This window comes from Gasterosteus aculeatus, chromosome 18 (assembly GCF_964276395.1).
Source record: "Gasterosteus aculeatus chromosome 18, fGasAcu3.hap1.1, whole genome shotgun sequence".
NCBI classification, from domain to species: domain Eukaryota; kingdom Metazoa; phylum Chordata; class Actinopteri; order Perciformes; family Gasterosteidae; genus Gasterosteus; species Gasterosteus aculeatus.
In genome coordinates this window covers 9,355,154-9,377,904 of record NC_135706.1, presented here as the reverse complement: position 1 = coordinate 9,377,904, position 22,751 = coordinate 9,355,154, and the positions used below count along the sequence as shown (strand labels likewise).

The 22,751-nt window shown below is 44.6% G+C and overlaps 1 protein-coding gene across 4 annotated transcripts; it reads right to left on the bottom strand.

The window, feature by feature from the left end:
• Positions 1-253: 253 nt before the first annotated feature.
• On the bottom strand, positions 254-22,434 carry fndc1 (fibronectin type III domain containing 1). Of its 4 annotated transcripts, none has more exons than XM_040161371.2 (22): positions 22,308-22,434; positions 18,535-18,726; positions 17,235-17,303; positions 14,533-14,781; positions 14,245-14,343; positions 14,048-14,165; positions 13,751-13,938; positions 13,110-13,217; positions 12,766-12,954; positions 10,503-12,674; positions 10,209-10,324; positions 9,923-10,034; positions 9,464-9,820; positions 8,329-8,403; positions 7,275-7,409; positions 5,033-5,269; positions 3,644-3,752; positions 2,268-2,347; positions 1,958-1,987; positions 1,310-1,471; positions 1,086-1,208; positions 254-947 (listed from the first exon to the last, which is right to left on the bottom strand). In XM_040161371.2, the coding sequence occupies exons 1-22, from the start codon at positions 22,378-22,380 to the stop codon at positions 832-834; spliced, it is 5,109 nt and encodes a 1,702-aa protein (XP_040017305.2). In that variant the 5' UTR covers positions 22,381-22,434; the 3' UTR covers positions 254-831. The 4 variants fall into 4 exon arrangements, with proteins under 4 accessions (XP_040017305.2, XP_040017306.2, XP_040017307.2 ...); XM_040161372.2 differs by having other exon boundaries at positions 18,535-18,723; positions 22,308-22,420; XM_040161373.2 differs by lacking the exon at positions 8,329-8,403.
• Between the last annotated feature and the right edge of the window lie 317 nt (positions 22,435-22,751).

The window sequence follows — 22,751 nt, the reverse complement described above, 5'->3', positions numbered from 1 at the left end:
GTCTCCCTTCCCTCCCGCGGGCCCGGCGATACATCGGGGGTCTCCAGCAGCGCGGCGTCAGTGTTGGCCCCGGCTGTGGGGCTCACCGTTTGACTTAAAGCGTACTCGAATCTTTCATTATGTTGATTAAGGAGTTCTGTTTCGGCTTTGGAAGCTTTTGCTCAGAAAGAATGTGGCAGCAGGAGAATACGATATTATTCGTGTTTTTTGGATCGCTGCGGTTTTCCAGAACCGTTTATTCAGTCTCTCACAATTCCTGAGCAAATATTTGGTCTTTTATTCTTTGTCTGCATACACACAAACCTTACACAGTAACTTCCAAGGAAATATGATGATTTCCAACAGGATACCAAAAAAAACAGTATAACGGGTAAAGAACACAAATAAACAACAAAAGTAGCTGTCAAAAGGTATTAAAAAAAATGAAATTCATATCTCGCGATTGAAAATTAACAGACCTGTACACACCTTAAGTGCCCATTCTTACAGTTTGCTCTGCAGCTTGTGCTTTGGTCCAATGTCACTGGCTTGACTGTGTGAGTACATTACTGATGAGATAAATAACACTGGGTTAGGACCTGTCTTCAGGACAGTCGGGAATAGTACATGGACACTTTAAGACGAGAGTTACAATAAGCGAAAGCACACATGCTTCTTTTTTTTTTTTCCCCTCATATACAGACTGCTTTATATTAAAAAGTGCATTGTAACGATATACATTGAGTTGTTTAAAAAGTAGTATATTCTCTGTGTGTGATGCTGTTATGAAATGGTAGTGGTAAGGCAGAAGTCTGTTTTTAACGGCAGCACCAGAGATGGCGAGAGCCCGTTCTACCACTTCCCGGGGATGGGAACGCCGCATTCGTACCAGCCCACGAACGGATGGGGTGTACGTCGACCGATGACTCCAAATGAAACGGGCTGCTGTCTGTAGGCGCGATAAAATCCTGCAAAAGGAAGACATTTAGAGACGCATACAGTATGACCCATCTGTATTCTTCACATACGATCAATGCATCTGATCAATGCATCTGATCAGAGGTTAGGGCGAAAGGATCAAAGCCACAAACGTGCAGGGCGTTTACCTTGTGCTGAGGGCAGATTATTCGAGAGGTATGCCGGTCCTGTCCTTCCGTCCCTGTAGGAGTCCACAAACTGGCATTGGTCTTCTCCCTGGCCAAATGTATCGCCTATACTGTAAAAGGGCTCTGTCGAAGGGGAATCATCATTAGCATTGTTTACGATTGCACGGGGAAACGTACTGAGCATAACAGGTTTAAATGTGAGTGCAGGTGATGTCGTACGTTACCTCTGAGACCATCTCCCATGAAGATCTTGTATCGCAGAGAGTTACACAAGACCACACCCACAAACTTCCTGTACCATGTCCGCTTGACGTACTGGCTGCCCTTACAGCTGCTGTGGGCCGAGTTATACTTGAAGGTAAAGGGGATCCAGATGGGTTCTCCCCCTGAGGAGCAGAGGAGGAGACGCATCACGCAGTGGTTCGGTTTCTGTGCCACAGCCGCACGCATAACAAACTCTAGAACACCCAGTTCTTCAAAAGCAACCTTTCAATATGGCAAGATGATCTTCTTTTTTCATGCAAATGTTGTTAGGTTGCTTGTTTATTTATTTACAGCCTCTCGTATCATATCATAATGGCTTTTCATAGCTTATGTTTAGCACTTTGCCCCTGCGAAGGAATCAGGGTGAGAAGATTAGATTACACAGTTAGTTTACTTTTGTCTCCTTTTCTTTTGTTTTAATGTCCTATTGCAAATGACACTTTTATTGACAATCTGCTTCTGAATTACCAAAAACCTTTCTTTCCATTTCTGCAGTGTAATCTAATAAATCATTTCTTCTCTCAGAGCTTGTTCAGAGAGATGTTTGCCAACACAAAGTATCCTAAACAGTTATGTAGTGAAAATGGTTAAATCCTAACAGCACTCACCAGGTGGTCTTTCAATAAGAAGAGGGTCGTCTGAAAGAAAGAAAGAAAGAAAGAAAGAAAGAATGTGATCATTTCCCAAGGGAGGAAAAGCATGCAGGCACCATTGCACATTTAATGCATTTCCCTGATATTGAGAATGAAATACCCATAATGCTCAACGCCGAGTATACCTTCCAGTCGGGCTTCACTGCGACGACGGATTTATATTTGAACATCACGTATTGCATTACAACGAACTTCACCGTGACCTTCAGCCACAGCGAGGCATCTCAGAGCGTTAACTTTGCAGGTGTGTTGATAAGTGACAAACCTGATTCGGTGACATAGGTGAGCGTGTCGCTGACGGGTCCCAAACCGAACACATTCTTGGCCTGCACTTTGAAGTAGTACCTGAATAAAAAACGCACCACAGCACACAAGGATTTACACGAGAGCGAAAGTGTCATGACGGCGCCAGTGTTGTTGTGAAACGTTAATGACCGGAGCAGATGACTCTGCAGGCTTCAGTCCGGCTGATTTAAGAGAGGTCTGTTTTCTATTCGTTTAAATCCAAAGTGAGCGCGGCTCAATATAATAACTATTTGGCCCGCGTTGAAGGGAGAAGGAGGGAAAGGCGCTGAGGGGAGGAAAAGACGAGATTAACAGACAATAAAAACGTAAAGGAAATTTAGATATAATTGCTAATTATTCCACTGTAGCTGGCTAATGTGTAAACTGCAAGTGCGTGTTCATCATTGCTGTATCGTGCACATATGTGCTTCCTTTTACTCTGCAAGGTCTCACTAAGTTCACGTTGAGTCAATCCCTTGTAAGTAATCGCCATGGCCACGCCACAACAGTAACCAACAAATATATCATCATACGGTGCCTCGTTTTGTCTGACCAACAAAGAAGAGAATGAAATTACTCATGCAAACTGGAATTATTACAAGCGGTAATTTGTAATTCACTCAATTTATCTGTAGGAAAACTTCTTGGATCTAATTTGTCCAAATGTGAATCTACATACGTATGTCTGAGTAGAGGCCTATTGTACCTCAGCAGTTCTGGCAACCAGAAGGAGCCTCTAGGATAGGAAATGCCAACAGTGTCACATGAGCTCTGCCCGGATCCACTGGAATCACGCGAGACGCCATGAATACAAACCGGTTGCATAGGAGGTAATCCCTCTTTGCAGACTCTCGGAAAACTTTAACCGTTACACAGAGCCAGACAGTGATTGTTTTTCCAAGGCCCACTCTTATCATAACACTGCAAATGTTTGCCTCCGCTGGGTGAGAGGATACCCCTATCTGATTCTACCTGATTCCCTGAACTCACACATTTAAAACAGTTTTTCCACCAGATGTTTGTGTGACAGCTTGCAATTTATAACGTGTCTCATGCACTGACTGAATCATAATTAAACCGACATGTGGTCCCTGTAGTCCCACGTGCCATTCATCCAACAGTACATTGCAAAAACATGCATTGTTTCAAACAAAGCAAGAATTTAGATGTTTGGGGTAAAAACTCTCCCTTCTTCTCAGTGCAAACGGCCAATCACCTGCAGGCGAGGCAGCAACCTCATTATGAAGATTACATCTGTCAACAAAGCCCACCGCCGTTGGCATGGTTGGCTTTTTCTATGAGTGAGACTATATGACACAATGATAGAAACACACAGCAGGTGGGGTTTTCTATTACCTAGAGTTTGGTTTGAGATTCTCCAAAGGCAGGTGGCTCCCGCTGGAGGGTTTAGTGGACCATCTATTGTTGAGCACATCGTCATATGAAGCGCTGTGGACCATGTATCCTGCAGGGGCACAATGAAGACTCAAGGCAGTAGGTGATAACAGACGATAAGTTAGGAAGACATTCTTTACATCAATGTAACATTTTAATTTGAAACTAATACCCTCGGTATACAACATTTATGTTAGGATTTCAATAATTCTGTGATTTTGTGCTGACTGTCGTCACATTACATGTCATTTAGTTGACGCTTTTTTCCAAAGCGACTTACCATAAGTGCATTTCAACCATAAAGATACAAACTAAAAAAAAAAAGTGTAAATTCTTTAAATAAGTCATCCAGCCTGCCGGTGTGCTTTCTTCTTCTCAGACTAATCCTTAGAATCCGGTTAGCAACCTCAGGTCACGCAGCTCTCAGTCACTCACTGTTAAACTATGGGGAACAGCTCTGCCGCACATCAAACAAAAACTATCCCTCTGTGACTTTACAGTCTAAATGTCTGTTTTTACTGGAGCCACACCAACGCGGCTGACAGAATAAAAGGGAAATACTTGCTGCTTTGTTTTTCTTCTTTCCCCATTCTATGTTATTAAACTGGGGTTTGATAGAGTAGTATGTAGACTCTTTCTCTGCGTTAGGCGTTTTCAAAAGAGTTTTTATAGTTAAGAATAGTAAATTTCCCCCAAAACCTTTGAGGAAAAAGTCTTAAATGCATGCAAGTTAATGGAACCACTAGTTGGGTGTCAATGACCGTCATCTCTTGAGTCCACTTACACTTGTTTTAAAAGCTGTGACAAATGACCCGTCTGACGCGTCTCTGCAAACACGCCCTAATAACTACATGCAGATACAATCCCAAATTGTGATGAGGGGGGAAAAGTGCCAAAAGGCTTGTGCCAACTTGCAGTGTGTGCAAGCAGAGAGGAAACACCAGGGGCAGCAGATGGAAAGAGAGCGGGAGAAGAAAACAACAGCGATGGAAAAGTGTCTCTGTTTTAGACATCTGCGGACGGACCGGCCCTCCGCATGACCAGGAGCTGGTGTTTTCCTGCCAAAGAAAACCTCGTGCCTCTCTCGCTGGCCAAGCCGCTACCTTTGATAGTCCACCACGTCTCATACAGAGTGCTGTGATCTCCCTTCTCTGCTCTGTCACACAACCGCCGACCCACCGGCAAAATAATTTGGATTCTCTCCAATGAACTCCGCAGGAGTTTAACGCGGCCTTTTCTGGATTCATTCTCAATGAACAGGAGTACGGTCAGAAACTCTGACTGGGAGATGATAACACGTTAAAGGCATATCCCAAAACACAACGGATGAAAGGTTGATGAGATGAGTACCTGACACCATGTCGTCCCTCAGCGGGCGACCCCAGTCCAGGATGATGAAGGAGTGGCAGCCCTCCATGGCGACCACGGTGAGGTTATGAGGCTTGTGTTTGGGAGGCTGGTTCTGATTGACTGCAAGGCTGTCCTTCTCCATCAGGTTCTCCAAGACGTCCACCTGAAGATACTCCAGAGCCTCCGTCAAGGAGCAAGGAGACGCTGGGTCCTTCTGGATGTAGTTCATATAGGGAGCTGATGGCCAGAGAAATGAGATGGAAAGTGATCCAGTTTGACTCGTGTCGGCAATTAATCATTGACAAGAATATTTAAAAAAGCATTCATCTCAATGGGCGCAAACCTGTACCAAAATTTAAAAGATGATACTTTTCTAGCTCATACTATTTTTGAAACAGCCTAATTTTGAGGTTTGTTTGTAGTTATTTTTCTTCTTTTTTCTGGGAAGGCTGAACATACTTTGACTCTCTATACTTTGACTCTCTCTCTATTCCTAGTGAGACAGCGGTTTGAAGGGACCCACTGGAGTCTGACCTTCCAAGATGATTTTCCCTCTGCACATACAAAGAGTCTAACACATGTCAGTAGCTTGTCTACACGTCAACACACCTTCTTTTCGGGCTGTATGGGTTCAGGCGTTTACAAGCTCCTACCGTGTGTGTGTGTGTTACGCAATCAAATGGCTCATGTATTTTGCACTGATACACCGAAATATGTCTCTCTACACACAGGGTGCTTGTCGGGCCGCGGTACTGAACGGCATCCACATGTCCGGGATCATTGCAGGCTCATGCAAAGAGAAGATCCAGATGTTTTTCTCTGTTTGTCTGTCCTCCTGTCTGTCTTATTCTGCTTGAGGAAAAGCCAAACGCAAAACACCCAGACAAATACAGTTGTGTGAGCCAGATGGATCAGATGACAATGGGAAACAGTTTCTGTACAGTTCACAACATGTCAACTGTAATATCAGTCCAATGAGGCATTAGTTATCATTCTAATAGTCCAAACATCCCGGCCCTAATTTTTCAAATTCACTGCGGCTATGTTTGCACATCTGTATCCAACTAACAGATTCATGCAACTGCTTTTATTATCTCCGGCAGGAGAATCATGTGAGTAAGTGAATTGAGCCTAAACTATATCAAAATAAATATGAAAGAGGGTACATACTATTTAAATGCTGGTATTTGTCTGCATATGTACTATCAAAGCATGTGGTCACAGTATCTCCACAATTGTTGTTTCAGCTGTGGAAATAACAATAGTGGAGACAGTGTGAAGTAAAAGGCATAAAAACCACTATTGAACGACCTCTGACCTTATGTCGTATTTTAAAGGCTGGAGCTAAGCAGATGCAGCATTTATAACTGTCTTGAGAATATTGCACACTGTTTGTGCAACCAGATGAAGTGAGAGGCCAAAGCAAGCAAGTGGGACGAAAGCAGGGGGCTGAAATTTACTGAGATCACTTCTGGAGAGCCTGAGCCGTTTGCCCTCAATGAACTGTGTTATTGTGATCCAATCGCAGATGGATGGAACCGATTTGAATCAACCATTAGAGATACAACTATTGCATTTTGCTATTTTTACATATGGATGTACAGTATATTTCACTAATTGATTGCTTGACTGTAGCTGCAATAATCTACGTTATGATATGGATGAAGAAATAATAGCTTATAGATTTTTGCTCACAAAGCCAAGTTAGAGGTCCGAATGTATTACAAGCCAACAAAACAAAACAGAACTGCCTACCATTATTTACAGCACACATTCATCACACACATACACACACTCACAAATAGGGACAAAAAACAACCGCGTAATACTCAGAAGCCAAGCATACATTGTCAATCATGCTCCCACTCTTGCTTAGTAAGAGACGTATGCTATTAGTTACTATTAGATATTAGTGCACTGTATGTTAAAGATAATTTGTCTCTAAACTAATTTGCACACATAAAAAATGATAAAACTAAAATTGTAACATGCAAATTTTCCTCAAAGCTAATTTTGGTCCTTGAGAAGAAGATTTTTTTAACACATTTAAAACAGTATGACTTACTATTTCTATCTGAGGGGGGCTGTCGTAAAAGAAATAGAAATGTGATGTTAAATCTGGAATGTAAGGCCCTGGAAGATTTAGTGTGTGCACAGAAACAGAGAAAGAAAGGAGAGAGAGTAAATATAACCGTGCATATTGTTGTTGGATAACACAAAGTGCATTTCAGTCTTTGAGTACCTGTGAATCGCTTCTTCCCACTGAGGTCGAGCTCGGATGAGGGGCCGTGGTTGGATGTTCTGGTGTCTGGCTCTGGAGTCGGGATCTCTGTCGTGGTGGTTGTGGGTTGCATGGTGGTCTGGACAAAGAGCTCATCTAGCAACAACACATGTGTCAGTGAGCATGGATTGAAATAGATGTTTGGTGTTTGCACCCAAATTCTAAAGCATGCTGATGTGTTTCATTAATCCTTCGCAATTGGCACCATGATCTGTGGAATAAGAGTTTCAAATAGATTTCATTAATTGTGGGTAGATGGGTGAGCTCACTTTGAAATACCCCCCCCCCCGAACACCCACAGCTGTATTCTTATGTAATGATTGGCTACCCATATTTTCCATATGAGGGGGGCTTGAAGACAACGGTCATTTGACAAGTGCCAAGTGCACGGCTGACAAATGGGGGGAATCCTATTAGTTCCTTCTACTAGTTGTTTTCTCCCCCTGTGCCGCGTTAGTGGCCCTTGGCGTGACAGCATGGTCTGCACACATGCTACCAGCTTTGAGCCATGGCAGGGAAATAGTAAGAAAACATTTTAATGCTCAATATGTCAAGCGAAAACCCCCAAAATAAGGCAAATATCAAACGCGGCTCGCGTGCAACATAATCCTTGATAGATACGAACCCACAAAGTGGAATGACAACAACGGCTCACATCAATCAAATGCTGCAGCTTTTCACTCAGCTGGTGTTCAGTTGAGGCTTTAGTTCATCTATCACATTTCAACACCAGCGAAGACATTGCATTCAGTCATTAGCGAGGGCATTCTCGGTAATGCAGTTCACATCGTCATGATTTTGGAAACGGCAAAATAGCCACAACCTCAGCCATGGACCGAGGTCAGGCCGGACAAAGGAACAAGAGGAGAAACTAGGACCGCAGGCAAGAGACCAGATAAGCTAGCAAACACATCATCAGAACAAACAAACAGCGCAGTCAACAGTCAACAAACAATAAGCATTTAGTGTAGTTAAGACCATTAGAAATAGTTCCAAAGCCAAACTCAGCCAATACCTTTCTTAAGCTCTAAAGCATCAGGCACTGTGTTCACTGTAACCATGACGTCCATTTCCATTCCTGAGGATTCCTCTGTCAGAAAAGTAGAAGAAGCTGTAGTATCAATCTCACATGACGATGTTCACATTTCTGAGCTTGCATTCACACTTTGACATGTACACCCACCTTTCGTACCAGCACTAATACACACGCTGATTCTTTTGAAACACTGGGAAGATTTCAGTGAATTTAATTGTGTCATGAGGTTTTAAGAGAAAAAATTGTAATTGTTGTAAAAGTGTTGTAAGAAAATGCACCTGCTTTCTTTGCTTTAGACTTCAGCTGTAGCTGTTGTCTCGGTATGTTTTCATGGCAATTTATTATGAAAGGTATTTGCAGCATAATGAGCTTTCCCCCCCAGATTTGATCAGTTATTAAACAACAATGGCCTGAAGATCCAAATCATCATTACTTTTACAGTTACAGATTTTTAGAAATCTGTTCATTGCTTGCCAGGTTTTATTTTTGCGTTTTGGTGAATAGCAAATCTAGAATTCTGATCCTCTACTCTTGGTTTGGATCAATTATTTAAATTTTGTCTGCAATGTTTACTTTAATACTTATAATAACCATGGTGTGTGTGTCTTCATGCATGTGTTTTTACTATATTTCATTTACTGTCTTTGAACAATGACCTACATGGCAATGCACAAGTGACAGCTCTTCTTGTGTTTAAACATGCAATACTCTGACCACATTGAGGCACCAGATGTGGAGACTTGCATGTGGTTTCTGTGGTGTCAAATCTACACACAGACACACATACGCACGCACACACACACACACACACACACACACACACACACACACACACACACTCAGCAAATCACAGTTAAAGCACACACAGTTGTAAAGTCATAGGACTCATATAGGAAACACTAATGGCCTTGGCCAGAGCAATTTGGTGAAGTGACTATTCTCTAAAATGATTCACGTTCCCCTTAACTTCAGTTATGAGGAAAGTCTATTTACTAAATTGGGCCACAGCAGTGTTTTGTTACATTAATGTAGCATAACTATCTTTGTAGATGAATCTTTTATACAAGTGCATTGTGATGAATTTCAGTTACTTCTGCCCATCTCATAGTCTCACCTTCTGGATAACAGTCCAATATTCCTTCCATGTCAAGCAGTGGATACCCATATTCATCTGTTTTGGAGAAGGTTCCAGGTGGACAGGTTGGGAACGGTGGGGCAGTGGTAGACTCCTCCCCGATCCAGCCAGTGGTGGTGGGTTCAGGTGTGGTGGTAGGAGCTGTGGTGGTGGTGGTGGTGGTAGGAGCTGTAGTGGTGGTGGTGGTGGTCCTGAGGCGAGGACGGTCCAAGCCAACTACCGGTTTCCCCCCCAACATGAGGACCTTGTCTTTGGGATTGACCACCGGCCGGCCGTCTCGGCCGTGGCCAAACAGAGCCATACCTTCCTGGTTTAACAGAGGACTGCCCATGTCGTCTGGTGGGAGGTGGAGTGGAGGAGCAGAAACATGACGTGTCATATTATCAAGCTGTATACTGTTTGTTTGAATGTCATGCAATGCAGACAGAAGCAAATCACCAAAAATCGTGCGTCCGTCTGCTCCGAGCACGACTCTCTTGGGCCGGCCCTGGGAGTCCTGGAGAACTTGTCCATCCTGGTTCATAAGAACCCCCTTCTCCAAGTCTACTATCTGTTAAGAGAAAACATGTTTCGCCAAATCTAAAAACCACTTAAAATAGATCAAACTAATCTTTTGGAGATAATTTCTCCAGGACGGGAGAAAAAATGCACGAATAATATGCTTCACAATGCAATATTGCATGTACTGTTACAATCACTAAAACATTACATATAGCGTAGTTACCCAGTTGGTTCCATCAGGTCCTGTGATAAATTTTTGACCAACGGCCTTGCTGGTTTCCCGAGCGGAGGAGGAATCCTTATCACTCGTTGCTGTCAGGTTTGGTCGTCCATTTTTACCTTTAACAATAACACGATCCAAGAAAAATGATGTTTCCTTGCTAAATAATCAACTGATGACTGTATTCTAACATCAATGAATAGCTCATCAGTTAAGCAGAACCTTGCCCCTTTTGAGTAATACAGTAGCCGGTTGTAGTACTGGCAGCAACTTTGCATCACATACACTTTACTTTACCGTTTCCATTTGTAGGTTTGAGTTTCCCTCCATTGGTGGGTTTCCCTCTGACCATGGGATAGCGAGGCTGACCTCCCTGCCCCCTAGATGATGATGAAGATGCTGAGGATGACGATGTGGACTGGGAGTTTCCTCCAATTATTCCCCCTGCCTTTGACACAGTAGTACCGCTACCAACGTCACGACCCGATGTCAAAACTACTTGGGGCAGATTTGAGGAAGAGGAGTCAGACGATGACGAGGAGGACCCGGACGTTGAAGAGTTTTGTGCTGGTTTTGGTCTGATGGGAAGTCGAGCGCCACCAAACTGCCGGTTCCCCCCCACGCCAGGACGACGATAAGAGTGAGTGCCTCCAGATGGTAATTCAGGTCTTTTCCTGGAGAAGGTTTCTCTTGTCTCCACACCGTCATTGTCCTCCACACGTATCTTAGGGTCAACTGAAGTTATAGCAACTTCATCATATTTGCCGCCCTTTTCCCCACCCAGGTAATCCTTATTATGATCATTATTGTTATCACTATTAGAGGTTTCTTGAGGGACTGGCTCATTTGAGGCTGTGTGTCTACCTGAGGAATGATGTGGATCAGAGTTTGAAGAAGTTGCTGAAAAAGAGGAAGATGATGACGAGGATGAGGTAGTTGGATTTTTAGCATCACTAGAGGCCGTATTTTTATTGGTCAACGAAGGCTTAACCAAACCCACGCCCGCCACATTCTTTAGTGAATCGGCCGTTCGTAGATCGTCACTAGTTTCCTGCATCGTGGACACTCCTGCAGCACCTGCTGCCGCTGACGCCGCACCAGTTGTCGCCCTCAAGGCGGATCTACCAGCCGCGGCGGAGGACGACGTCCCGTTCACGGAGGTCCTGCCGGCCAGCCTGCGCGTCGAAGCTCTCGTCCCCGAACCAAACCTGCCAGGATAACGGCTGGCCAGCCAAGGGAACCTCGCAGCAAACGCTGGGCTAATGCCTGTACGAGCAACCACAGGCTTCTCACTACGACCCTCCTTCCTCGCCTCCTCCTGCCCTCTCTCCTCCTCCGCGGTTTGTGAGGAGCTTGAAGTAGGCTCTTCCTTTTTGGTCGCTTCTGCGCCTGCGCCTTTGTCGTTGCTGTCGTCGCTTCCCGCCCCGTTGGTTGTGTCTCGCTCGGGCGGCGTCCTGTCCTGTAGGGCGGGCCGTGACGCTGCAGCGCTCCGCGCGTTTGAAGTCGCCCGGTTTGAACTTCCGCTCGGTAAATTCAACTGTGAGGTAACGGCAGGTTTGTAACCGTTCGGCAATCGAGTTGAATTCCCCCGAAACACATTGCCGGGATGTTTTCGACTGTAGCCGTATCTGGAGCCGGACCCCTTCGTGCGATCCGCCGAAACCGAACCCCGTCCAACAGACGCAGCCTCTGTCTCCTGTGGATTGCTGTCTTTTACAAGTCTGGAGGAGGGTTTAGTCTGTGTTGTGCTTTGTTTGTCATACGTGTCTTTAGTCTCTGGGTGCGTCAAAGCCACATAATCCTTTCTACTTGCGGCCGACTCTTGAATTTGTGGGGCGGGAGTGGAGGACACGGAGGAATCAAGAGAAGAGGCAGAAGCGGGGGAGGTGGGGGAAGATGAGGAGGAAAAAGACCAAGAAGAGGGAGCAGCTTTGGATCCTGTTTTTTTGTGGACCCGGATCTTAATGGGTCTCCTGGGAGGAGGTTTGGGATGTGATATAATTGGGGAGCGCGTCAAAACTTTGAGGCTGGGAGTTTCAGTAGTCTGAGGCACTCCGTCTTCAAATTCAGGGGAAACATCGTTATCCGGCTCTTTTTTCTCCAGTACGACCTCCGCGGTCGTCGTCTCTTCCACCGGAGATGCCGTTGTGAATATTTTCTTTTCTTCTTCGTCCTCGTCTTCTCTCTCTTGAGCTCTCCCTCGGGACGACCCTCTGTTCACTGTGTTCCTGACTGATCCCCTCACCGAGGAGAAGACGTTGTGGTAGGAGCGCGACTGGGAAAGTGGGCGCACGCGCCTGACGGCCGGCGCGGCGGAGCGAGGCCGAGGGGGCTGCTGAGTGGTCGGTTCTTCCGTCGCCTTTGCCGACTGAGCGTCCGATTCATCGTGGTCGGTGTCCTGTTCGGAAGGGGTGTGGACAGTCCTCCCGACGTCCTTGGATTTTGAGAACGTCGAGGCAGCGCTGCCGGCTGGCAGGTTGACAAACATTTTGGAAAATGTAGGATTAGTCAAAGTTTGGTGGTACACATGCCGATACTGATCATAGTAAAATGTGCTTACATCCCGGCATGACGACGCTTAGGACTTTGCTCTGCGGGCCCTGGCCCCTCCTGTTGGTGGCTCTTATCTTGAAGATGTACCGTTCTCCCGGCGTGAGACCATCCAAGGTGGCTGTGCTGCTGCTGCCGCGGTGCGTCACACTTTTCATTCCAAATGGCTTCATAGCAGGGGCATAAGACAGGATGTACTCTGCGTGTAGGTAGAGCATAAAGAACTGTTGTTGAAGAGAAGTAATGGGACCAATCAGGAGAAAACTTCAAAAGTGTAAAGAAAAAAAATCGAATAAACGCGGAGGAAAGATTTATACTATTTTCACTATATTAATTTATTATGCCCGGCCGGACCTCGTATCCTCCCATTGGGTTCTTCAGGTGGGTCCCATGTTGCTATGACAGCAGTTCCTTTCCCTCTTAGTGGCTTGACCTCAAAGTTCTCCGGTGGCCCAGATGGTGCTGTCGATGAGGAAAAGAACACAAGTGAATGTCAAGCCAGTATCCAGAGGAGGAGCAGGACAGAAACCAGAAGCATAATCTAGAGAACACTTTGAGGAAATTGCCGCTTGAGGAATCTCAAAAAAGTGAGTTTGTGCCAGGAGGCTTCAAAAAGGAGAAGTAAAGTTGCCATATGTTGTCAGGAACCTTTCTTTGGAATTATGAATGGAAACTGCAGATTGATATCCAAGCTGTTAGCCAGGCAGTAAATGCTGGCGTGCCAGTGAACCGCAGCAGGGTCTCCTGTCACAAGGTTTAAAAGCTGAAATCTTCACAAAGCTGCAGCCAAAAATGGAATCGAGCATCAAATAGGCATTTAACACGATGAAGTCTGATATTGAGGAAGTAAGTTGTGCGAAAACATAGATTTGCTTATATTCTACGGAAAATTCTGGGCTGTAGCTCCATGTAACCTTTACTCTTGGCTCACAACTCATCGCTTTTCCTAAACTGAGCTACAAAATAATCTTGTGGCAGTGGCTGCATGTGCATACCTGACTCGGGGGTCCTTTGAAAGACGGAGACGCTCCACTTTCCATGGTTTTCTCTCTGAGAGATTCTGACCGAGAACTCGTACATGCCGTCAGCAGACAGTGTGTCTATCATCATCCTCCTTTGGGTGCTGTCTTTGTACTCCCACCGTGCTGACTCGCCCTTCTCCCGGTACCTAACTGTGTAGGATCTGGGTTGAAATGAAAAAGGGGATGTTTTTACTCCAGGGGAAGTTCGAGTGGGTCTCTCTGCCTCCATCTTTTTTATGAATTCACTTTATTTCCCACGCGTGCTCCTACCTGATGTCCTCGGGGCCGACCTTTCCCATCTCAACAGCGGGGTCAACCCAGGAGATGAGGACTGACTGAGGAGACATGACCCTGACACTGATGTCCCGGGCCTCGTACTCAGGTGGCTCTGGCATACACACATACATATATTTGGTTACGCAACAGATTGGTAAGTGAGGGGTGATTCTCTGTACACCTCCAGGTACCTGATGCGATTGTTTTGGTTGCGGCTGCTCTGTTGGCGGGTGCGCTCTGGCCCAGGGCTTTCTGTGCCTGCAGTGACACCACATGAACGGACTCAGACGCTATGAATAGAAAGGGATACCAGGCACGGCGGGGGTTTACACTGTGCACACTAAAGAGTAATACATTTAGCGCATTCTTACAGAGAATTCAAAACATCTGCAAAATGTATTTTGGAATCTGCCAGTCTTTTTCAGGCTCATGTTTGACTCGATCTGGCGGTGAATGTTGCAGAGTGTGAGTCCTCTTACTTAGTCTCTTTGTGTTTCGGTTTCTCTGGTCAGATTGGGGCTTGGTGTGGTGTTGCCTTCTCCTTTCCAGCGGGGGAGCTCCTGGTAGAGCTCTCTCGGGCTGCCTGGGACCCGAGGAGGACTGAGGGGCGCGCCTGTGTGTCCTCCGGGTATTGGATCCGCCCAATGCCTGGGCTGTTCTGTTCACCCTGGTGGACCGCTGTACTGAAGCCGGACTTCTGGAAGCAGTTTGTGGAGACCTGGCTTGACCTGCGGGTGGATGATGTTTGAGGGCAAAGGTCAGAGTCCACCTCAGCTCCGTGTCCCTGTAGTTCAATCATAATTTGTGCTCCGCGGTTGATCTGTCTTTAGAGTCTGGTTGAAACTAACAGACACCCTTGAACATAATTGCTCCAATGAAGACAAATCTTAATTACGTATGACTTTAGCCAACAGTGTCAGTTTACATATAGAAAGTTACCACACAAAAGATTTGTTCAATGTTATCTGTCATCTCCTCCGGGTTCCAAGACATCCTGCTTGAATTCCAGCCTAATAGTGACTCCATGTTGAATACTGACTCAGACATCCAGACAATCCCCCTCATGTGGCTGCAGTGTTGAGCGATAGCATTGGCGTAACTCAAAAAAAATCTCTTCTCTCTTTCCTCCCTCCATCCCGCATCCATATGCTTCTCACAATCACTGTCAGAGGAAACATGTCTGCCCAGTTTTCTATGAGGAAAGCTGCATGCACAGCTGGGTTAGTGCTCATGTTAGAAAGTGGATTTGACCAAATTCAGGGTGGTTATTAGGGGTGGAAAAAACGGTTTGAACAGGTAAGGTGGGCCAACGGAGGCTACCACACCCAAAGCGTGGTTCGTTAGTCGTGGCTTAATAGGGTAGAGAGGGTGTTGCATGTTGCATTAAAAACAATTCCGTCCAAGATGTTCCTGCACCTGTGAAAAGTGTCATGGATAACCTGTCTCGTCTGTTACAGCGAATAATCACTTAGACTGTTGTTTACTTTGTTGTTTTTACTGCTGTATTTAATTTACTACAAATCATATAGCCTACTTACTACTTACTTTAGTTTTTATTATTCATATTATGGAACTTATCTCTTAGACTTAAATTGGTGGACTCTCATTTATTTCCACCCATTTTAAAATTACCTAGAAATAAGTCTAGGAACTCAAGATTCAGGGTATTGAAATTTGCCAACTGTGAGTTAATTTGATCATCAGTCAAGGACATTTTTGACTGCTACTGAGGCAACACTATAAAGAATAACAATAATATGGGCCAATCCTTTCTCTCATACCTACTGGACCGACTCTCGTCGTACTATATGACTTAAGAAAGAAACCATTTGGTTTTAATCAACCTAACCCTCCCTTTCCCTCTTTTCCTCTTCCTTATTCTGGCTTTCTGGAAATCTGTCCCGGTACATAGTTTCGCCCCGCTGCCGCAGACCACTAAACCATTGACTCAACAACGCTCGCACTTGCCAAATCCTGTCCTTCTTTTCCTGGAAGCTCGATGGTCGGAGGTTCTGTGAGGCTGGCCTCCAGACAGACAGACACACCACTGCTGCTGCAGTGGACAGCCACCTCAGTGTGTTCAGACAGAAGAATGTGAGCTCAACGCTGAAGAAAGAATGGCTACTCCTACTATAAAAAAAAAAACTCTATTTGGTAACTGGACTACTTTGCTTGCCTATGTATCTGTCGGGTGGCAATGAGTAAAATTGTCTTATAACGGCTGATTATGTTTAGTATTTATAGAAAATGTGATTTTTCTACAAAAAATCTTATGGTTGCTCATTTAAAAATGTCATAATCAAGGTTGCAGCGTGACTTTTGCAAGTAAATAACAAATGAAAATAGGAGGGACTTGAAGTCTGAGGCCACATCTCATCGGTATCAGTCTGTCTCTGTGTAGCTAATCGGATTGTGCACTTGACTGGTCTTGATTTACCAGGAGACCTGATGGAAATGAATAGGCTAGTTTCCACATCCAGAAAAAACAGCAGAAACTATTGCAGGATGGATAATAAATAACATCAGTATCAGTTTGCAAACAAAGTAAGTGTCAAACTTAAAAAAAAAATTATAATATGTATATAATAGTGTTACTACTTATTTAATGTAAGTTCTGCACTACCTACTTATACAATATATGAAACAGCTGAAGGAAACTACTCTTCCCACTATTTTTTTCATACATACAGTATACATTAGCTAGTATGATGACGCCAAGGCAAGTGCTGTGGAGAGACTTGACCATGCGGAAATAAACAGATAATTTCTGAATTCAAATTCAAGAATGTTTTTTTGTGTGTTTGTATGAGATGACTAAAAGGCTTAAATAGAAGTAAATACAGCTGTAAAAAAGTATTGATTATTTTTTAATTCAGTCTGAATAAAAAAGAGAATGCCCATTATCAGTTCACAGAGCCCAAAGGTCAAAACGCATTAAATATACAAGGATTTAAAGGGTACATTTTTTTTCCATAATTGAAAACTATTTTCTTTTATTGTTTGATTAATTCAATTAATTGAAATTCATGTCAACATACCATAGGACAAAACGAGTGAGCTCCAAGAAATTTCATAGAGAATAATTATTCCATTAGATGCGGCGGTTCCTCTTATATCCATGATGGATGGGACACACCACTACCATGTCATGTTTTTAAAGATGCCGTAATATCAAGGTTACCTGCTGATGAGTTCCTGACCGGTGCGCCGCCCAACACAGCAAAGCCATCCAGGTTAACCCATTCAGGGTCTGAAAAACGAAACAATGACAGGTTAAATGGTGTCGCCAATGGAAACTTGGTAAGCCGACCGTGCAGTATACACATTTAATGAAAGTGAAAGTGAAAATGTCATTCTTCTTTCTTGTGGTCAACTAATACGTTTTTTACGCCTTAGTGAGAAGAGTTGTCCCCCAATCACTCCCCGATAAATTTTGTCTCTGTCACATTAATCATATGGAGGCTAAACAGCATGGTGTAACTTATGACCACCGATGCGGCCCTCGTGCTGCAGAGGTAACAACACTCCATCTGCGAGGAATTTGCAGTGCTGAGACTCGGTCGCAAGGGAGTTATGGCAAACCACCGGAGACGGAGAGACCACAAGGCCGCTGCAGCACACACTTGACGACACACTCACACACACACACAGACTCTCAAATGAACACTATTTGAACGCACAGACACACCATACAGGACAATGCACGAGTCAACGCTTGGATCCACCCAATCCTCCACCACAATCACCACCAAACCTACACATGTCAAACACACAGCAAGTCACCACAACAGAGGCCGTTGAGTTAAAGACGCCGGGCCGGGATTGGATGTGGAAAAGAAGGGTTGGCTGCAGACCGCTCTGCGCTGCTGATGAAGTATGCCTCTAAGATGCCAAGGACAGAGGAAAGCGGAATAATGACAAAAGCAGGCTAAAGTGTGTCAACGCTGCAGCCTGCACGAAGAGACTTGACTTGTGTTTTACAAGGTAGGATTAGGAATGAAGGAGCTGTTAGGACCTTAAAAATAACGTTCGTTCTTAGCTTAAAATAACTGCCGTCTGCGGAGGCGGACTGATGCTCGCCGCCAACCCCGAGTTCTCCTTCTCTCTGTCTGGCGGAGTTGGATGACATCACATCCAATGATGGAGCAATCCTCCAATAAAAAAATCCATGGTACGTGCATGCAGGTACGTACTCATTACCGCTGCACACAGACCTCCTCTTGGCCCTTTGTCTTGAGAAAGTGCAGAGCTCAGGGATCTGAACAATTACTGCCACGTTTAGGCCAAACTTAATTTCCTTTGCTCTCCATGCATTTGTTTTCCTCTTAATGACTTCTTTTGGTCTTTAGCAGTGCGACGTCGGGTCGCTTAGAAACATACTCATCAGCTCCCGCTTGATTTGTTCGCGTCACACCATCTGAAGCCCCGTCCGAGCTTTGCCTCTCGTCAATTTTCTAACGTTCTCTGTGTTTCTGCCTTACCTACATCCTCCAGTACGTGCGAGCGACTGTCCTTTCCTTTGGTGAGGCGGTGAGACCTCGTGGGTTTGTTGGAGCTGATGACAAAGCGATCCACAGGTCTTCCATCTAGATGAATTGAAGGCTCCCAGCTCTCCCTCGGGCCCTTATCCACAAATGTCTGTTTCCCATTTTGTGACCGCAGGGACTTCTCTGCTGAAAAACAAATGAGTATTTTCTTCATTCCTTATCGTAAAGGCTGGCTGCCCAACCCATTGTAGCACTGCATGGTTTTATGTCCAAGCTCTTCTTTATTGCCAGCAGTACAATTTCCTCTGTATTTATTACTGTTTCCATCCAAAGAAACTTTGATTCTGATTAAAAATACATTTATATGTAAAGCGGCCATGAAAAGTAGAAACTATTTTGGCAGTTTATTAAATGTATGAGAACCTTTTTGGATGGCTGAAAGCTCGGGACAAAAGGCAATCATTAGTTCCCCTCCTGGCTCGATTTACTTGAAACAAAACAAAGAAAACAGGAACTCCTCCGTGTTTTGGAGAGCAACTGCCTCTTTGCTTTGAGTGTCACTTTAACACAATTTCATTTTATGAATTCAGCTTGTATCAAAGAAGAAAAGCTGCTAAATGGTCCCACATGGGACTGCATACATATTGAGAAATTAAAAGCAAAAACTTGAGATTTTCAAAACAGCTGAATTAATTATTTTTTTTATTAGTAACGGCCTCGTGCCTGAGAGCTGCCATGGACACTGAAACCTCAGCTGACGGACATTTGTAATAAAACCATAAAACTATAATGAAACATAATAAGAAAAGGGCCATCTTTCATCACTCCTAGCCTGTTTCCCATAAGGACATGTATTACGTAGGAAGGGATGTGCACCTCTGTCCAGACATCACTCTTTGATTTGGCCTCTCTGGTATTTATGTTTCAAGGGCAAAGCAGATATTTCTGATTAAATCAAGACCCCTTCAAGCACAGCAAATGCACGATTCCCATCCAAGAATAAACAGTTTGGGAAGCAGTTAAGCAACTGAGCTGTATGTAGTATCATAATCTTACGGAGGGAGACTTGGTTCCAGAGCGTTGCCATGGGAAACCCAACAATAATACAACATGATGTGTGATGAAGGACAGTGTGATGAAGTAAGACAGTGGAAAGAATTAAGCACATAAAGAATCAGAACAGGGCCTGAGGTGCTTTGTTTTTTTTTTTAAATTAAAGAATGTGTGAGATAGACTCGCGCACGTGTATGTGCATGTTTGGTACAAGTAGCATATGAAGGCAAACCCTAAGGTAAGCCCTGAGGTCACAGGAATCCACAAAATACTTGTGACGCTGCACCTGCAATGTGCTCCACTTTGACAACAGCACCACAGCACCTTAGACTCGGACCCCCAGCTCGCCCCCAACGAACCCCGGATCGGTCTTCTTTCACAAACTACCGTCAAGATCTGCTGTGAGGGTGCGAGAGTCGGAGGCGCTATGTGTTGACAAGTAAGGACCAATGTTGAGCTAGGACTGTCCATTCTGTAACATCTAAAAAAATAAAAGACCAAAGAAACCACGGGCCAACCACGGGGGGGGGCCTTAGTGTCAGAGCTTCCCAGGAGCTATAGAATTCTTTGTAGCACCTCTGTCAACCTCCCTGTGACCTCCGACCTTCAATATACTCTCGCCAGTAATAAATATGACCATAAACCCGACATCATGCCCACAGGCACAGTCATTCACCAGAATGACAAACTAGATACAGACATTTTTAGATTGGAAGTTAAGCCTTAATTATAAGGGAAGTTTGAGTGAGGACATATTTAATTTTAAGCAACAATGGAGCCGTGGAAGGATTACACGTGCACAAAGATGACATCACCTGTGACTTTTACCATATGGAGCCAAACACAACAAAAACAGTCTAAAAACACGCCTTGCATTGCAGTGTTGGTGGTCCAAAAACTTCAACCAACAGACTTTCTATTCAAATGTCCCGTCACTAATGAAGGCCGACATCTGCGGTTGGTTTATGCTACATCTTCCTGCGAAACCTTTGCTGACGTCTACTGTGCTGTGACAGGTGTGCACGTGGCCCAGGCGGTACTTGTTTAAACAACTGGAACCGTATGACATCATGACCCGACGCACGCCATCGCTGGCAGGTTTGACGGGCAGGCAGGTTGCAGGTGTGTGGGGGGTACGGGGTCAGGCCACGTCAGGGGATCAAACATACCCAGTATTGTGGGAAATAAGAGGAATATCTTAGCAGTGTTTTTCTATCAAGTTGCAAAGTTGCTGATCCTAAACATTGTCTGTCAGATCTGTCACCGGGAGCTCTTGCATTCCATCATGTTAAGTGGAGCAGAGAAATGCATTTCGACTGGCCTGCAAAGACATGATTCCCTCTTTTCCCCTCAGTCTCTTTCCAAATGACTCGCTGCACTCTGGAGTTGATGGACTGTGGCCGCATGGAAGAAGTGACATTATTTATTAGCCAAATGAAGTCTCTTTCTGTTCCTTCTTTGCACTGCTCCCGCCGAGGTGCCCAACTTCACCCGCTTTTGTAAAGAATTCTAGACCGACGAGCTGATGACGTGTGAGTGGAGAAAGTTAATGAGGAACACTCACCTCACCCTTAACAACTACTGTCAAAACACCCGAGAGGGAGACATTTAGCAGCAGAGCTGCTCGGTCGCCTGCAGCGGGGAACTGTGTTTGTATTGAGAAGCTCCCAAAGTGAACGAATGAGAAGAAGGGTGTTGCAGAGAAGAAGCGGGACCATTCTGAAAGTACTTCCTAAAAGACGGAAAAGAAAACGAGAGGAAAAGATAACAAATAGCAGCTGCCGGTGTTCAGAGAAGGCAATGCTCTCATGCAGGAGAGCACAGTTAACAAGGAGGCATGAACTTACAGGTCAATGGATAATGTGTTGGTACATTGAAGGAAAAGGAGAGAAGAAATCTATATAAATAGTACTTAAGAAACCTAAAATACAGTAAAAGTACAGTAATTTGATGTATCCACAGGCAGAGATGGATTCCAAAAATATGATATAAAAATTAAAGTAAATGTTTTCTTTCAATCATTTTTCTCTGTAGAATTCCACCACTCTTCTCTAAATGCTGGTGATATTCAAACCTTTGACAGAGGACCAGTGACAGAAAGGAGACGCCATGACACAAACACTAACCCTGCGAAAAATAGATTTTAAAGCCAATGCAGGTTATTTATCAGCCACAGATAAGACACGAAACCCCTCAGCAGCAAAAAGAAGCCGCCTGATATTCATCACCATCTTCTAATTTTTGATCACTGCTCCTGCAGCACGTGCCCACCCCGTGCGAGGTAATTCATTAAGGACTTGTTCCATGACTGCTGTTAAGAGACCAGCTGCCCACATCATATTTTCTCCAGCAGTGAAAAACAAAGTCAAAGTTCTCATTTGCTGTCTCAGTCCAACTAACTTTTTCACTACTGTCAAAGGTAAATCACAAAACTGTTCACAGCTAAATGGAAACACTGCAACTATTTAGAAAAATTGCATTTACAGCACGCGCATGACATTGCTGTGTTTCTTTACCCTCAAAATAACAGCTTCATTACATTTTAATGCACTAAAACTCGCAGATTGCAGCAAAAAAAAAAGCTGGGCAGCATCAGCTGCTATGATCAATCCAACCTCTTGAGGATTTAACCACAAAAAAAGCAACAACTGAAAAACGTAATAGCGCAACACATGCACTTTTTTTTCATACAAAAGCATACAAATCTTTTTTACCTGCCCATCCGCCTGCTGGTGCGCAAAACGCAACGAATAGCGCCAAGAGCGTCCTGCTTGCGGCTAAAGCCATTTCGAGAGTGGCGCGCTGCTGCTGCTGCGCGGCGACGCACCAGCTGGATGCGGAGGGCTGGGACACTGCGCCCCCCCCCCCCCCACACACACACTCCCCCCTCACGATGGCTGTATGCTCACCGCCGATTTTCACGTTTTAATCGAATGGACCAAATGCCACTGATCATATTCCAAAACGTGAGCTCAAGCAGGTGGAGGGGAAGTAAAAGGCTGCGGGAAGTCAACCAATAATTCGTGCCAGAATAATTCAGATCTGATGTTTCGACTATTAAATCGCCGCTACAGTTCTCTTTTTATTGTTTACCTGAAACCATACTTTTCTGATATTATTGCGGAATGGGGGTTGGCCTTTTTTTCAATGCCAACTTT